The sequence below is a fragment of the Dermacentor variabilis genome, chromosome 3 (genome assembly GCF_050947875.1).
Source record: "Dermacentor variabilis isolate Ectoservices chromosome 3, ASM5094787v1, whole genome shotgun sequence".
Lineage (NCBI taxonomy): Eukaryota > Metazoa > Arthropoda > Arachnida > Ixodida > Ixodidae > Dermacentor > Dermacentor variabilis.
The window spans coordinates 68,294,649-68,313,420 of record NC_134570.1 but is presented as its reverse complement, the minus strand read 5'-3'; the positions used below and the strand labels follow the sequence as shown (position 1 = coordinate 68,313,420).

The 18,772-nt window shown below is 46.0% G+C and overlaps 1 protein-coding gene across 7 annotated transcripts in view; it reads left to right on the top strand.

The window, feature by feature from the left end:
- Window positions 1–9,965: 9,965 nt before the first annotated feature.
- The window catches only part of LOC142575824 (uncharacterized), an 84,802-nt gene continuing 75,995 nt past the window's right edge, over window positions 9,966–18,772 (top strand). For 2 of the 7 annotated variants that reach the window (XM_075685521.1, XM_075685520.1), the window contains exon 1: window positions 18,237–18,327. Coding sequence is in view for 4 of the 7 variants with exons in the window: in XM_075685519.1 (XP_075541634.1) it covers window positions 16,140–16,220; window positions 18,233–18,327 (176 nt within the window). In the remaining 3 variants the exon portion in view is untranslated. The other 5 variants (XM_075685519.1, XM_075685517.1, XM_075685512.1 and 2 more) reach the window with 5 other exon arrangements.

Below are 18,772 nucleotides of genomic sequence, written 5' to 3'. Positions count from 1 at the left end.
TTGGGCTTGCCCAGCACTAAACGGCCTACATGGAAACAGAGAGTCATGGGAATCCTCCCTCCATAGCCAGGAAGAGCAAGCCCAAAAACAGGCCATCCGTCAAGCCCAAGCCGCCGCCGGAAGCCAACTGATTCCGGCCTACGTCTAGGGGGGAGGTAGACGGTGATAGGGAGAGCTGCGTCTCACCCGATCACCCATACTCTCTGACGGGTGTAAATAAAGTGCTATCTCTCTCTCTCTCTCTCGTCACACGAAAACTCTCGTATATCGGAGCCAAGCTTCGAAACGCGTGCGAGAATAACCGATTCTGCCAGTGACCCACTGTGCGTCGATCGATGCGCGCACGTTGGCCCGCGCACCTCGGCCCGCGCGAATAACGACCCAGTGTCGTGGCTGTCCTCTGAATACACACAGACACACACACACGCGGGCTCCATCGCTAAGCGGGCGCCCAGATACACGCAGGCACACACGGGCCCAATCGTTGCGTGAGCGGAGCCCGGCGCTTGCCTAAATCGCGCCGCGTTTGAACTAGCCCCGGAACGCGCGATGACAGCTCCTTTGTCAGGCTCAAGGCCAGCCGACGTTGAAGGGCGACGGTAGCGGTCACTGTTTGAATAATAAAGCGACAGTCGACACAAATAGTCAATTCGCACTTACAAATTGTCATTCCAAAAGTCTATTTTCGTTGTTTCGCGGTATGAGGTTGATTACTATGGAAGAGAAACGACACAGAAGTCAAAGGTTCATTTTTTTTAATCCCACGCCAGTACCCCAACGACGGTACCTCAGTGTGATGTCATGAATTTAAAGTATCTTTCGCGGTATTGTACACGTTGCAGAGCAGTACACGTTGCAGAGCAGTAAAATGTCCACAAAACGTGCCGAGTTCAGTCGCTGGCTCTTTTAATAAATGGTGTGTAACCCATCATCGGCAATATAAAAAGTTATCTTGGGTTGGTAACATCGACGAATCCACAATGGATTAATCGATTAAAGTTAGTAAATTATTTCTGGTTTAATGGCACAAAAGCGACAGAGGCCATGCTGCGCCAGCCACAAAACGATCCCTCCAAACGATTAACCTTCATCGACGTCCACCTTTCGTTTAATCGACCTAATCAATCAGGCTCGTTCGCGTAATCGTTTTAGAGAGTTTGACAAATGTCGCGCGAAATTTCTTAAATCGCACTACAGTCGCGGAGCGCGAGCAGTGACCGTGCTGCTGTGGTAGAGCGATCGTCGACTGTCCTCGCGAGTCTCGAGCGATGTCGAGCCAAGCGCTTCACCTCCCTTCCCTCCTCCCCCCCTCCCCCCCCTCCACCACGACGCCCGAAGGCGGACGCTTGAAATGTCCTCACTAGGGTTGAGGATTGGGCGACTTGGTATTGCATTCTAAAACTGGTACAGCGCAACATACAAAGAAAGAAACAAGCCGAGCACTCTGTTCCTTTATCTGGCCGGCTCGGCTTGTTTCTACTTTTGTATGGTGCGCTGTACCAGTTTTAGAATGAAATGTCCTCGCAATTCGCGGCATGCTATAAGCTGCCGAGTCGTTGATCGTCGTGTGGCTCCCAGTCCACTAAAGACGTGGCACGGCATGCGCGCCGGTTTGGAACACGTATTTGACATGGCGATGGAGTTCATGTCGATTCCAGCGAATGCATCGCTTCCGATCGTCTATTATCGCACGCTGGCTGCGTGGCCATTCAAACAAGGTGTTGGTTTCACCCAAACGTCCCAGCCAGTTGACACTCCTTCGCTCTGTAGAAAAGAGCATGTGGCTTAAAATCCTAAACCAGTAATTTATTTTTCCCCTGTGCATATTGCAGTTTCTAGCATATTTCCGTTGGAGTTCACCTTTCAGTTTCGCCCTTTTCTTATAGCTTGTTTAACTGTACAGGAACTCACTATTGCCATGTCTGTTATTTAATCCTGCACTAATTGCCATGTTATAACATATATTGCTTATCTGTTCGAAAGCACCTAGTAACAACCAGTGGCATAGCCAGAAATTTCGTTCGGAGGGGGGGGGGAGGGGGGCTCACGTTCTAGCTCGGCTTGCTCCATATAGAATTTGTCGAGGGGTCAAATACATCAACGATAACTGCATTGCCATCTCCAAAGGTGCTGCAAACGATTTCCTGAGCGCTACGCACTGTCAAGACATGTAAAATTTGCATTTTGCCATAAAAAATATATTCGTATGTCCAAAAACACTCTGCCAAAAATAACTGATATCTATGCTTCCACCTTTTTTGTCTATTTAAAAGAAAATATCACACGAAATTTGGAATATATTAGTTCGAAACCAGCAAAGGAGTGCATGCCACTCATATGAAAAACGTGAAGCCATGAACTGAACAAGTTGAGGACAAGTATTTAAATACTGTATTGAAATGTTTTAACTCAACAATCGTCTTTGCCTTTTTCTACGCATATGCAACGGCCAGGAAAAAATCTCAATGGCGCTGTCCTTCGTTCCAGTGTATTGCGCAGGAGCAGCTGTCATCGTGTGTGTATTGTGAGTAATTGCACCGAAATTATAGTAGCAAAGGAGAGCATATATAAAAAGCAGGAGTTATTCGAATTATACATTAGAAATGTGAAGATACATTGGAATGCACAGATGTGAAGATACAGCTTGATGAAGAACAGAAAAGTGTCACTGCAAACAAAGTTCATTGCACGTATACACAAACGCTCGCAACAAGATATTTATCTATACGTACCAGTCTCCAATAAATCTACGTATCTAAACAAAAGCCACGGTATATAATGCACCAAACAAGGGAAATAAGCATGTTGCGCAATCACAGATCACAGAATCCAGGATCGCAGGATCACTGGATCACGACGCGGTGTCTCCAGCCGTCTTCCGATGCTGCGTTGTTTCTGACTTATCGAGCCTCATGTTAGAGCAGGAGTGGCAGGAAAAAAATACCACTCCTGCTTTAACGTGAAGCTGGATAAGTCAGAAACAACGCAGCATCGGAAGACGGGTTGCGACACCGCATCGTAGTTCACGCACCAGCGGGCCGTGACGAAATGGATGTAGACAAAGTGTGCTCGGGCAGAGATAACTTAAGGGATAGTCGATTACCTTGTTAATTCGATTAACTATTATTCATTCATCATTTCAGCCTGTAACCGTTTAATCACTTTCGATGCAGGGCTTTTCATCGATAAATTGATTAATTAAAAATTTTGCCGGCCACTACTTTTAAAAAGGTTGAAACACACTTATCTACTTTTGTAGGCCGCTGTTTTAATACTTTAGAGGTGGAAATAAGTTCGGAACACAAGGGTATAGACGTTTGATACAGGATAACGTTTAACTTGTTAAAGGCTAAATATAGTTGCCACCAGGGCTGTTGCCAGGGGCGGGGGGGGGGGGGGGCTTATAGGGCTTCAGCCCCGCCCCCGAAATTTTTTCGTGCTATCATGCACCGCCAATCAAAACAACCTTGGCACCGGAAATCATTCTGGTTTTCGTCTAGAATGTCATTTTTATGCTCGAAAAGACATTTCGGCACGAACATGGCGAACTCGGGCTGGATATCGTGGCAACTCCCCTGCACCTGGAGTCACATAACGCCAAGAAGCGCCATCCGAGCACAAAGTTTCAAGGGCGTTTTCATGGCGAGCGGGCTCGTCGCGGCATCGCGCGGAGGCCGCGGAACCTACGGAGCACGTGGATTTCAATTGCGAAACTTTATGGGCGTAAAATTCTTATAAACATGTGATACCAAAAGTGCATTGACTTTTCTAAAGTCATACATCGGACCATGCAACGAGACAAGCCAAATCAACACACTATCATACAAGTGGGCAAAGCACGCAGCGAGGTCCTATGAGACGAAGCGTTGTGGCGGTTCATTTGCGTCGTCATGTAGCAGAAAAGAATATCAACATGTTTTCACCTGCGCCAAAGCGTCGATGTAAAGGCAGTAAAGCCAGCAAAGGTAACTATTTTCTTATTTATTTTTTCTACCTTGACTACCACCAAAAGCCGGAACGAAAATTCATACCGACGCCAGTAATGCCGGTCTGGGTGCAGTGCTCGTAGAGCGGCAGGAGAATGGCGAAAGGGTCGTAGCTTACGCCAGTCGCACCCTATCGCGTACAGAGTCCAATTGCACTACCACGGAGAAAGAGTGCCTTTCCATCGTATGGGCACTTGCAAAGTTACGACTTTATCTCTTGGGCCGCCCATTCCGAGTCGCTACGGATCATCACTTCTTACGCTGGCTGGCAAAACTGAGAGGCCCCTCTGGACGACTGGCACGGCGGAGCTTGCGCCTGCACGAATACGACATGACCATCGTGTCGGGTCGCACACACGAAGATGCCGGAACATTGTCGAGCGCGCCTGTTGAACCTGCCGATCCTGAAGATGACAGCGCTTTTCTCGGCGCCATAAGCGAGGCAGACGTATCTACACGGCAGCGCGCAGCACCGACAAAGGACCAAGTCAAGCTGATAGTGCGGCAAATCCGCTGACACGACGAAAACTGCCGCCTAATTCTGCAGTTGCAGCAACACGGAGAGCGTCCTACTACAATCAATAATTGAGAAGAAGAGAACATGCGAGGAGGCATGGCAGCCAACGAAAATTTGTGACGTATTGTTTTCTCGGTTGTTTACATTCCTTTCTTCATGTCGATGTCGCGAGGGGCAGCGTTTTGCGGTAGGCTGCTCGCAGGTACTTTAAAATTGACTTTAAATATGTTGTAGGCTATATACACCGTTGATATACTGCAGACGATGTGTGTGTATCTACGTAAATCGCTCTCACTCGTTAACACGGCTTCGAAATTTTTTGTCAGGACTCCTTTGAATACGGAATGCTCTCCGGGAACGCACTGCCCGCAGGTTTCTCTGTAAATGGAGGAATTTTTTTAACAGCATAACTACAAATGCCGCAAAAGCAAAATCAGCGAAGTGAGGGATCGTTTTCGCAATTCCTTGGGCCAAATTAAGCGCAGGTGTAAAAATTGTCAATTTTGTAAGAAATGCCTTTAACAAAAGCTCGGATGTGTCACGCTACTACTTTTAGCAACGCTTCGCTCTCTCTCGACAGAGAAGTCCTTGTTAGAAAAAACTTTTATTGTATAGAAGCGTGCGGCATGTGAAGTTCAATATTAACCTAAATGTTCATGTTACTGACGTAATTAGGAACGTTAAGAAATATTGCCTCCTCGCATTTTTTTGTTTTCCTGTGCGTGATGGGACGTTTACATGATGTCCTCATTGAAGTAAACGTGGTTGGATGTTTTATTGCAATAATGGCAAAATGAATCTTATGTCACCAAAATGGAAAGAGACTGGGTGAAATGAATTCATGGCTGTAAATATGCGGGTGGACGCGTCGAGTGTTTCTTTGCAGCTACAACGTGGTCCTTTTGCATAAAAGTGCGCAATTAAAAAAGCTATCAAAATAAACGTACACAATTATTCGTCGTGCGCTCGAGCCCCAATTCAGTTTCCCTCCACAACCCACACACCCACATGCGCGCACGCATACACGCACACACACACGCAGAAACACACGTATACACGCCCAACCGATGTGGTTGCACGAACGTGACCCCCCACCCTCCTATATATACAGGGCGTGTCTCGAATTCTGATCAGCGCCATAGCGGTCGAGACAATTTTCACCCAGACCTACACTAGCCCTGTCGCTGGCACCAGTAGCGCTTTGCAGGGTGCCCGTTCGCGCTTCTTGCAAGCTTCACAATGTTCCCGCATTCGCTCACGCAATTGGACAACTTTGCACAACATTGAATTACATGCATTGTGTATCAAATCATTCGTATTAATATATTTCCACAACTTGCTGGATGTAATTACTTTTATACCCATCGACGCTTTTGACAACGGACCAGGTCCATTGCTAAGTTGAATGCGTATCTTTGGCGTGACCTGGAAGACGGTATACATCGTCCTAACCACTGATGTTCGTACATCGGCGCGTATGCGAAATGCCGTTGGTAGGGATTTCTCCCAGGTTGGTTTGCATTGCGGATGAATTTGCGGTCAGAGTAGAATTCCAGGTGCATTTCTGTTTGGGTTGGGAGGGCAGTAATTGCCCGTTCATAGGAATTCTTGCATTAAATTGTGGGAATTTAGGGTACAGATCGTTCAAGAGTCATACTCTCTAATTAGAGTTGCTAGGCATGGGAAGTAATCTTGAGGTACCTGATTATTCTCTATATCAGGAAGAACTCATGAGCGCTAAGGACGGGGATGTAAATGAGGTTCAAAGAAATTCCACTGAAACAAAATCGCCTGCAACTAGCTGCATTGGTCTTCAAGATAGCTCGTTGATTGTCGCAGAGGTTATGCTGGCTGCTTCTTTTTGTATGTTGATAACGTTATCTGTGTATAAAAGAAGTGGGCGACGAGGATAAGAAGGAATAAATGCTCGTGCTGGCTTGCAGAACTTCACCAATTGACCGAGGAACAAAACGCAGGGTAGCAGCGTGTCTTGTAGGACCCCAAATCAGGCCAAATGATGATGCAGACTGTCACAATGACGATCCTGAAAACTACGGTATAGAGTGCATCACTACCGTTACTTCAGACAAGCTGCGATTAACCATAGTATTATAGAATATTTCTTAATGTACACTAGCTCATGCTAAAGTAGCTTCAGCAAACTAAAGTTCTGGCTACAAATCCTACGAAAGCGGTTTATCACAAATTGTGGACAGTAATAAGCTCACATCGCAATGGCAACGCATCATGGGCAACTGATGACTTCGCGCATCATTAATATAGGGAAAATCAGAAATCATAATCATGAATGTGTATGGTCTCCAAAACAAATTTATATGACAGTTGAACAGGAACAAAACATGCATTTCATTTCATTATGGTATAGCTGCTTGATATTGGTGCTTACAAATAACAGTGTCCATTTCGACATTTTGTCAATGTAGAGAGACGTAACACCAATATTATTACAAAGTTTATGAAAATAAGCACAGACTAATTACCGAGTAGATTAGTCAGGTACTTCTTGAGCACTTAAGTTCTTTCAGGGAAGCGGGCTGGTGCAATGCCAACAGGGCAGGCACCGTATCTATCGATGCTTTTAGGTCTGCCACAAGCCTTTCTGTGCAGCACAGACATTGATATTTTTTCATCAACTGGTCCTTCCAAAGCCCACGTCCTGCAGCGGAATTCCGAAAAATTTTGTGTACACTGGGCGTTCGCGCGCTAAGTAAAGTCACAGTACCTAAGCAACGGAAATGAAAAAACATAGCACAACAAAAAAATGTGGCCACAGCGTGAACTTCAGCACATGATATGGAACATGCACCAAATGCTACCACATAGCACATTGAAAAAGCTAAGGAGAAAGAACACTAATGCTGATGATGAACTGCTCACAAGTGAATTTTCAGAAGATTAAAACATAGTGCAGCGTGTATGTGAAGTGAGGAAGCACTGGAAATGTAGGCACCAGTGCTGGTTCATTGACTATGTGTGCTACAATTTGAACAAACCGACTAACCACTACGCTATCTAAAACAAAGTACAGGACTCAAAAATGCTTTTCTTCAACCTGCCGGTGCTACGCGTACGCCCATATGCATTCTGTTGCATGTATACAATAAGGACTTCTCAATACTGAAGATTTCATACGCGATACCGGAATGATCGTTGGACATAGCGCCGATGAGTACATTCTCCCGTATTGTGTTAAAGAGTGGAACCAATAGCAGACGGTCGTGCCGAATCTCTCACAAGCTCCGATTAGTAAAAAAAAATGTTTTGCGCTAGCTTATGCTGCTTCGAATATGCTTCAGGTGCTAATGTCCGCAACATGAACAGTAGTCATGCTTGAGCACATTGGAAACGTTTTAACGACAGCGCCGCAGCAACCTCGCGAAAACCGCATCAACATAATGTGCCCATATGCAAAAATGGTTCACTGACTCGTATTTTCTGTTCTTTTGTTGCTTTGAGCAAACTTTCAGCACCAATTGGTCTTTAAGATACACGAAGCTGTCCATTGGCCGTTCCAGCTGTGGCCTCCTTCGAAGTCAATCCGGCTCGGTCACCATACGCACACAGACAAAATCACCCATAATAACCGCGATTAACTACCGCCACGTGATCCACCAATGAAGCAATAGAAAACAAAGAGCAGCGGACGAATGCCGGCGCAAATTGGTTGGTTTTGCACCTCGAGACAAAATGCACGACACAGGAATTGTGCAAAGTATATCTGTGTCGTCGTCCGCTAGCATGCTATCGCCGAAGCTGCTACAATATTGCGCCCTTTTTACTGGCCACCGGGCCAAGCACACCTTTTGGTACGACATATACAGTACTTTTCATTAGTTGTCAAAGTATTGTCCTGTCACAGTTATCCACGTGCGTGAAAGAAGATCGCTATTTAAGATAATTGTACAGTAATACAAGCGGTATTCGTATGTTCTCCATATTGTCTACCATGTTGCCTTTCCGCTTCTATAATGTCCCCGCAAAGTAGACTAGCAGATATCGAATGCCAAAATGGCTGCCCACATACGAATAGGCCTCGTGCAAAACACCTCCCACTTAATTGTGTCCAAGGGTGGTGCGACTGTCAATGACATCATTAAGAGGAAGCTTTAGCTCGGGTGCTCCTATCTATTTACATGCAAAAGGAGAATTCGTCTTTCTCGTCAACCACTGCACCAAATTAGACGAGGTTTGTTGCATTTAAAAGGATAACTTCAAATACAGTGACTGTTGGTGCCGAATTTTCGATTTATGTCGTCCATTTCGTAATAAAAATTGACAAAATCGCAAATTTGTAAAAAATGAAAGTATCAACCTTACAACTCTAACTGAGCAACGAAAATCAATATCACGATTATGTGAATTGCATCTAATAGTAAGTCTAAAGCGGACAAAATTTATACATCACACATGACTCTGCAAAATCTAGTAAAGTGGAAATACAACTTTTGCAGAACCCTTGTACACGACGTATCAAATTCACGTACGATATAAAATGACATATCGAGTTTGTCTGCTTTCAATGATGTAATGTATGCCTTTTACAGAACCGCAATATCTGTTCTTGAAGCAGAGCTATCAATTTGTAAACTTCGTGCGTCTATATTTTTTTCAACCTTTCGAATTCTTGGTAATCCATTTCATGAAATTCAGGCCCTAAATCGAAATTCCGCGACCAACAGTCACTAGAATTCACCATTATCTTTCAAATGCAACAACTTTGGTTAAAATCGGTCCACGGGTTATCTCAGAAAAACTTTTTTTTTGCGTTTTACATGTATTTGATTAGGCCGCGTCGGACTTGGGTCTGAGCGGGGGGGGGGGCGAAGTAGCGCATGCGCAGGCGTTGCGAAGCTCCGGCCAGCACTTTGTTTCCGCGCTCGCAGCAAGCCTGATCGCCGCCGGCGTTTCTCTTTTCTCCTCACCCTCTCGCGATAATATTCTCCTCCGCTTTTCTCCACATGCTTCTGCTGCACCCTCCCCCTCGTCCTCTCTTCGCTATCGCCGTCTTTCATCCCCACTGCGCTCGTTCGCTCCGTTACGAGGGACGCCTACACCGACGCTCAACGCAGGAACGGGCGCCTAAGAGCTGTACTGTAAACACATTTCCGTAAAGGGTCTATATAACGAATTCGCATTCCCACACGTAAGCTGTCGTAAGTGTCTTTGCCGAAGCGTTGTACGTACCATAGAGTTTTCTACAACATACTAGAGAGAACTCTGGCGCTGCAGTCGTTGCCCTACCATAGGAATGATGGGAAGTACATGGATTTGTCTGATCTTCGTGCTTGTGGATTCAGACGTTCTTGTGGCTTTGCGTATTACGCTACATAAGCCTTATTGTCGTAACTTTCAGAGCAATCAATACTCTTCGAAGCGCAGAAGACGCCGCGAACACGCACATTCGCTACTAATTGCAACGATTGAGCTTGTTGAGGTTGCGAAATCGAAACGCGCCAAGCGTCTCAAGGCGTTTCGCGCCCGCGATAAATTCGTAAGGGCGTTTCGGATCTCTTGTCGATACATGCGTTCGTGGCTTGGACTTGCACTTCAGCCACCGAGGTGAGCGGAAGCGGAATGTCGGGCTCTTCACGAGCGGCTTCAGCGGCCCATTTCGGCCATGGTATCAGGTCAACAGGACTACCAACTGATTTTACAAACGCTGCCAACAGGTACGTCCGTTCTGCATACGGTTTTTTTACATGGTGACGTTAAGGCGAGGCTTTACAGAGTGTAACATTATCGAGACGCTCTTACTTGGCTGTCTCTCATGCCGGAAATGGTTGCGCTGGGTGCATATCAAATGAACCATCTGTGGGCGTTTACATTCAAGGACGAAGAAGGATAAAAGAGGATTCTCGCTGCAGGCGATTTTGATGCCAAGGATCAGCGCTGTGCGGTTGTCGACCAGTGCGACCGAGGCGTCTTTATCAAGCTCTACTGGCTTCTTCACGGTGTACCTGACGACGACGTCCACGCTGCTTTGTCGCCTTTTGAAAAGGTGACAGATCACCAGGGACAGCTGGCGGGTAGAAGGATGCGTTGACAAAGGGTCAACCTCCCATTCTGTCACTATTATGCTGAAGGTGGGCATCACCGCTGAGGACTTGCCCCACGAGCTGCGACTAGCGGAAGATGTCGCGCTTGTGCACGTCCCCGGCAGAGCTCCCCTCTACCTCCGATGTCGTGGCTTCGAGCACATACGGCGCCAGTGCCGTTTACCATGTGCACGCTGTGGGCTTTGTTGTCGTTTCGGACACGACTAGGCCCAGTCCTCGGGGTTAACGCCCCTGAGAAAGGCAACGCCTGTTAATGCAGCCAAGTGATTGTATGGCTGGAAAGACACATGGGATGACACGGTAGAACCAACTAACTCAATAGAGGTCGAGGGAAATGAGGCCAAAGAAACTTGCACTTCAGCAGAAGTCATGACCGGAGAACAGCACGACACTGACGACACCGTGATGGCAACGTGAAGTAGTGCACCTGCTAAGAGGCTTCACGAAGAGGTGGATGAGCATGAGGAAAAAGACAAAGAGCCCGAGAGTGACGAGCCTCCACCGAAAACTACCCCGGGACGCCAACCGGCGTTCAAGCCCAAGCCCGGCGTTCCGGCGAAACCCCGCACTACAACGCAGACGCCTCCGTTCACGCGGAGGCGTTCCTGGGGACTGCAGTTTGTGGGCAGGATGTGCGTCGGCCGTCGTCATTGTGCTTTGAAGTCCAGAATATCATGGTCCGCCTCCCGAGACCGTCGAGTCATCGTAGCAGATGTGAGACAGACGATATGCGGTAACTGGTTTATATTCTCCTTTGGTTAAATGACAATTAACTTTGCGGCTGCCTTTTGCGTCGTGACGCTGAACGTGCGCGGGCTAGGCGGGCTTAGAAGGCAATGCCAAGCTAACCATATTCATATTGAATATAGTATTGACATATTGGCCGTTGAAGAAGCGAAAATTGCGACTGATGAATACATGGAGCAAATGGTTAACGTTTTCCGCCTCAGATATACTGTATGTGTATGTCACACGGCGGGTAGGTCTTGGGCTGCCTTATTTTCTTTTTTTTTTTTGCGTAGCAGCATTGGCGTATTTGTAGCAGTCAGGTCATCCGATTAATGGCAGGATGGTCCTCCGCGATTTTATTTTTTCAGAGATGCCTCGAAGGGCTATGTGTTCATGCTCCGAACGTAGCTCTGGAGCGGGAAGTCCTTTTTGGTGATGTTCAACAGTACTTGAATTGTGAAAGGCATGTCTTTTACTGGGTGATTTTAATTGTGTTTGCTTTCCAGAAGATAAATCTAAGTTGACCAGTGTTTGTTATAAAAGTGTCGTGCTTTTAAGTTCGCTTCTACGGGAATAAGAACTTCAAGACATTGGCTATGTGTTGTCAAGCGAAAACCATGCCATGTATACGCACTACCAAGGTCGGTGTCAACGCAGGCTAGGCAGCATTTACGCTCCGTTAACCTTTGTACCTTTATTTTCAAGTTATAAGGTGTTAGATGTTAGTTTTAGGGATCATTGCCTGATTATGTCAACCATAGGAAAGAAACAAAAAGCATCAAAATTCAGTTGGGACTTATGGAAGCTAAATGAAAAGCTTTTGCAAGACCATGTTTTCCAAAAGGCAGTTGAAGAAAAGCTCGAAAATTTGCCCAGCACAACTACGTCAGCGTTCATTGCAGATTAGGAACTCTTCAACAGAGACGTTAAATTCACCTCAATTGAAAGAGCATGCGTAGTCAATCATAAAAAAAAACCTGGAAAGGAATTGCACCTCAGGTTAATATACATGCTCTGCGCAGAAAGCTCTTCGCCTGGATTATTTTTTTTTATTTATAAGATTTTACGTGCCAAAACCACTTTCTGATTATGAGGCACGCCGTAGTGGTGGACACCGGAAATTTCGACCGCCTAGGGTTCTTTAACGTGCACCTAAATTGGATTATTTTCGATATAAATCAAAAAAGTTATATCGTAGCTTGAAGTCATGGATGAAGAAAAGTACAGGAGTTCAGTATTAATGGCAAGGGCAGAGAGTTTATGGATGAGAGAGACGCTTACCAAGCGAGCAGAAAGTGACGAGTAGAAACATGCAGTTTCCAAAGAAATAACAGGAATAAGGTATCAAAGCGAAGTCACTAATGATGTTGGAATAATTCAGCACGGATTTTGGTCTTATTATGAAAGTTTGATGGGGAAGAAGACATGTGATATTGAAACTTTTAGAACTGAATTTTTGCTAATAATTCCAGGAGTATCAGAGGAGAGCTGCGAGGCGCTCGACAGACCAATAAGCCTTTCAGAACTCGAGGATGCGATTGACGAACTTTGCCCAGCAAGTCACCGGGGCCTGATGGTCTTGGAGAGGCGTCTATAACAGCTTTAAAAGTGGAATAACTGTAGCATTACACCGCGTGATCAGGGAGATGTACAATAACAGGGAAGCGCCTCCTCGTTTTCGGACATCGCACGTTATTTTAATTCCTAATAGCGAAAGATCGTGCGAGACTTTTGGCGATCGAAGCCTACAGACCAATAAGCTTGAGAAATACGGGCTATTATGTTTACACTAAAGTACTGGTGTGTCGATTGCAGAGTGTTATAAAAGAACTTGTGGGCCCCCATCAGACATGCGGTATCAAAGGCAGATCAATATTTTCGAATATACATACTGCAAGGCCGATACTGGAATGTTGCGATGAAAGGGAGGACAGAGTCGCTATGATACAAATTGACCTGAAAAGGCTTTTGACAGTCGTGCATGATGTCATATTCTTTGTTTTAGAACATGTTGAAGCCAGTGCAGTGATAACACCTGGAGTAGGAATGGCGTACAAAGATTGCACTGCAATGTTAGTAATTAATAGGGAAATTTGGCGCCAGTATAAAAGTGGAATTATCAGTAAAACAAGGATGCTCTTTGTCGCGCCTCTTTTATTTGCCTTGTATTTAGAGCCTTTTTGTTTGAAAATAATTAAAAGCCAATCTTTTCGTGGGTTCATGTATGCAGGAATTGAGACTAGAGCTTTGGCTTATGCAGATGACGTGCTATCTTTTTTTCCGTGATACAGACAGCATGGATAAAACGATGAAAGAGGTTGTTTCATTTTGCGCCGCAACTAGAAGCGTTGTCAGCTGGACTAAGTGCCTAGGTTTATGGCACGCCAGCTGGCCACAGGCACCCGAGTACTTTTGCAACATGAACTGGAGCGTTACCCCTGGAAAATATCTTGGGGTGCCATTGCAACATTATCGTGACAGTGCAGCGTATTGGATCTAAGAAGTAAAAAGAGTGAAAGATCATACACAAAAGTGGGGTGGGCACAATTTTTTGATGTTTTCAGGAGCTAGTGTTTGCAATTTGTTTTTAGCTACAAAAGTGTATTATGTTATGTATTTTGTTTTATGTTATGTATTATGTTATGTTAACAAGTGTTATGCATGGCAAGAATTTCTTTCGAGAAATTTGATAGAGTGTTTGCGGTATATCTATGCCGATCCTCTTGGGAAAGAACTAGCCGGTGTGAGTTGTTTCATTGGGTGAAGAAGGGGGTACTAGGGCTAACACATTTGTTTTTAAAACAGATTGTTAGTAAGTTCTTTTTCTTAAGGGACCAGAGTGATATAATTCTGCGCACTGTTATTCAAGGGAGATTAAATTCTTCCTTGCCCTGGGTGGGTTGTTTCATCAATAAGTGAACAAACTCCAACACCAATTGGTTTTCTGAGGGAAGTTGTGATGTCCTTTTCTTTACTGAAGGCGCATTTTTCGAATGAATTTTTGTATTCTGTGGCGCGTAAGAAACTCTATGGTGATCTGGTTGATGTTTTCTTGCCGCATCCTGTATACCGCACGATGTATAACTTAGGAGCTGAACGAAATGGGCTGAAACACGTTAAAAATTCGGGTTAGATCTTCAGTGAAAAGCTACTTCTTTCATTTGCATTCTGGCACTCTCCTTGTGAAGTCATGGCTACAAAGCAAGGGCTTCTTTGTTCCATGGTCTGTTGACTGCATCATATGTAAGAAACCTGAAGTTATTGAACACATCTTCTTGGATTGCCATGACTCTGTTTTCTTCTGGGATGATCTAAAACGAACTCAGAAGAAAGAACTATCGATAAGTCATTTCGGTATTCGGTTCTTACCATGCGCAGACACTGGGGGAGTGCCGGCTGACTAGATAATGCTTTTGTGTATGAGCAGCGTATGGAAAACGCGTGTGGATGTCAGGAATGCCCGCGTAGATGAAAGGTCTGCGAGGGAACACCTAAGTGAAAGTCTTACGTACACGCGTGGTGCCCTCAAGCACATGATTGAGCCGCCAGAGAGGTTTCAGGAACTTGACAGTTTGGTGTCTTTGATATCCTCTTTGATGGCCTTTTAAATCAGTATGGTCTCACCAAATGATGTAATATTATTTTTCTGCACCAAGTGACCTGATTTGTACGCGTTTGCATGGTGTTGTAATTAAGGTAAATAAGAAAAGAAACCGTGGTTGCTTAGTGGCTATGGTGTTGGGCTGCTAAGCACGAGGTCGCGGGATCGAATTCTGGCATGCGGCGGCCGCATTTCGAGGGTGGCGGAGCGAGAAAACACCCGTGTACTTAAATTTAGGTGCACGTTAAAGAAGCCCAAGTTGCCAAAACTCCTGGCGTCCCCCACTACGGCATGCCTCATAATCACATCTTGCTTTGGCACGTAAAATCTCACAATTTAATTTTATATTTTTTAAACGATAAAGGCTGTTTTGTGTTGTAGATCGTATTGTACTCGATGGGCATCCATGCGGTACTAAAAATACCATATGCGTTGTATTTAATTTTATAGCAATTACTCCACCGCTTTACTAAAGTCTTGCCTCGCATAAATTCCACGACGTGCATTTCACCGGAATAACATTCCCATTTTATCTTGTTCTGTGATGCACCTGCTCCGTGGATGATGCCCCGTTGTGGGCTTTATAAAATCGTGGCCAAAACGACGACGTGGTTATGAAGAGCGCTGTGGAGCGGATGACTCTGGATTAAGTTTGACCCCCTGGTGTGCTTTAATGTAAACACAGTGCACGCTACACGGGCTTTTTGCATATCGCCTCCATCGAAATGCGGCTCCCACGTCCGCCATTTCGGCCTCGCTCTCGTACTTAGCAGCGCCACGGCAAAACCTCTACACCACAACGGCAGGAAATCCGTTGTGGGTTGTGTGGGCGATGTTTCGACTATTTACACAGTAGCGCAGAAGCGCATGGACGGCGAAAAAAAAAAGGACGGGACGCGGCGTTTCTTTCTTTCGTCGTCCGTGTGTTTCTGCGCTACTGCCTAAATCATGCCGGATACCAATTGGCCCACCGGTGGTTCCCTTCGGTGTTTCGAATGCTCGGCATCGTCATCAGCAGCAGAAGCGTGGCACGCGAGTTTCGCGTGTGGCCCGTGCCACGCGGAATCGAACCCCGTTCGAGGCGACGGCGCCCAGGGGCTGACATCGCCCTGCTTCTAAAAATTGATCTTTTGCTTCAGACCTGGTTGACCACGTCGAGCGACACCGCAACGCGACCACCAGCCAGTTTCCTGTCAAAGGGCCGCCAAGGATAAGGATGACGCAACCGGATGCTAGCGCTGAGTTCCATCTACGGGTGGTCGCCGGCTGGCAGGGCTCTCCTGGGTGCCTTAGCGTGTCGTCCATTACAGGCGAGTGAGATTACAGTGTAATATAGTTCGGGTTAACGACCTCCAAGATGGCGCGCGCTGGCAGGGTTTTCTCCGGCCGTCCCATTCAGGGCGCCCGACATCAACGAAGTCCGGCGAGTGCACTTGGCGGCCCAGAGGGGGCGCTGTTAGCCGGCGTCACTTAAGCTCCCTGAATGAAACAACTTAGCGTGGAAGCTTGGGTATGTTGCTGAAACCAGTTAACTTGTGTTATATATGGAACTCAGCGTCACTCTCTCGAGTGACTCGGAAGGGAACTGTCTCGCCGAGTGGAGGAGCCTTCTTAGCGCAGGCGGAGCAACATGCCAAAGCGATAAGCTTCTTATTTGATTTTTCGCCCGTTTTTTTTCTTTTTTGAGTGTTAGGTTAGCCGAGAAATCTTTATAAATTATTTTTCATGTACTTTTCATTTTCAACAATTTTTACTGAGATATAAGTAGCTAACGAATAATTGGAATTTTTCACCACATCCAGGGTTACATTGTACTGCGCCTTCTTAGTGCGAGATAATGGTGCGTTCTAGGCGGAACCCACGCGTGCGTTGTTTTAGGGGAAGCGCTCTTACGCGTTGGAAGAAACGCGATTTCAGTCAATACGCGAAGCGAACGGTTCAGCTTTTATCTGTGGGATGTGCGTGCTTGGGTCACGGCTAGATAACTAAGAGCATGAGAAGAATGAACTAGCCGAGCGTCTTGGAAAGCGAACAGAAGCAGAGCAAGGAAGTAGAATAAAAGTGCTGAAATGAAGTCTCTCATGGGCAGTGTTAAATTTATGAGCGATGAATTTGAGGACATGAAAAAGAGGCTTAGAGAAGCCACAGAAGATAGGGAAGCCTTGAGGAAGGCGGATGAAAAGTTTTGTACTTGGAGCAAGGAAAATGAAAACGTTATTCAACAACTTCAGAAGAGGGTTGTTCAATCGGAGCAATACTCGCGCAGGTCCAATATAGAAATTAAGGGACTTGTGCAACAGGACAACGAACGCGTCACTGAACTTGTTGGGAAAACTGGTGGTGTGCTAGCTGAGCCCATACCTCCTTCTGACGTTGAAGTTTGTCACCGTGTGCTCTCCTGAAAAGCTGGAAAATCTAATGTAGTTGTCCAGTTTAAGAGCAAATAGAAGAGGGACAGCGTTCTTGAACAAGCGCGGAAGGCTAGGTGGCGAAACAATCAGGTTGGAATTCCTGATGACACCAGAGTATTTATTAATGAGCACCTCTGTCCCACCTTGAAACGTCTTCTTTGGCTGGCATTAGCAAGAAAGCGCGAATGTCAGTGGCGTTTTGTCTAGGCGCGAAATGGGAAAGTAATTGCACGCAAGACTGAAGCCAGTAGTGTCGTCAATTAGTCTGGAAAGCACAACTTGCCTTCAATAACGCGAAACTTAACCAACACCACATGCACGCTGTGCCTACCGCGCCTCGCGATGAATGACGGTTAGCACGTATTCAAAAAACGCGCGCCAGTGCTCGCTCACTTCCGAGCGCTCGTGGCTAAACGTGCTTCGTACTGAGCTTCGTGTTGAGCGCTACACAATGCGCAATCTGATTTTGCCTACTGTCCCCGTGAGGCAAAGCCGGTCCGCACCACACAGCACGGCTAGGCTGGAGCAGTGGAGCCCGAACTCCAGCCCTGCTGTGAACTTAGAGTTGTGCGTAGCCACACACAGCTGCCTCTTCTGCATAGCGTAAATGCATCGATTTGCCGTACGTCCCACTTGCCGTACTCAGTAGGTGGAGTTCGTTCATCCTATCGCTACCGGCGTTCCTCTATACTCCTACGCAAGAGATAATTGAGGGCGAACGTAACTATTTCAGTAATACATTCTCGGTAGGTACCGTTCTCGCTCAAAGTTGCACTTTAGGCTTCAAGAAATCTGGTTCAGGGCCCCTTTAATTTATAGTAGTGAACACGAGCTATTTAGAAGCGCCAAATATGCTCACTCCTGTTTTCGTGCCTTGTAGGAATAATCACCTTGCCTACTTTTTTATGCAGATCCCCTACACAAAGGTCAAGAAGTGGCAGTCCGGGTGTTCAGAAATTTTGAGCCTGCATTGCATGGCCGCTTATGAAAAGTTCTGTACATTTCGGTAAGCATGTTTTTGAAGACGCCGTCATGTTAGCGGCGCCAATTTTGCTCACACAATTTCAGTGTGTGTGTCTATGCTCTACCTGTGGCCTCCTTTTCAGAATATAACAATTGCTTGCTAGGGAGCATAGTGGAAAGCGACTTGCAACTTTAGGGTCTGGTTATAGATCGGCAAATGTCGAAATTACTTCTGATCTCGCCAATGAACATGATTGTTTATAAGAGCTGTGATAGCTTGTGGTAGTGCATTACAATCGATGCTATTTAACTGCGAACAATCTCGCTGAATATTCTTAGAACCGTAGACATAAGTTTTCTTTGGGAGCTATTTCAGTGCCCCCCCCCCCCCCCCCCCCCCCAGCAGCAGTTCTCAACGAATAAAAGTATCCATTCAGATTGTTGTTCATCTGTACGTCTATTCCAATTCGGCTGTACACGTGACACAT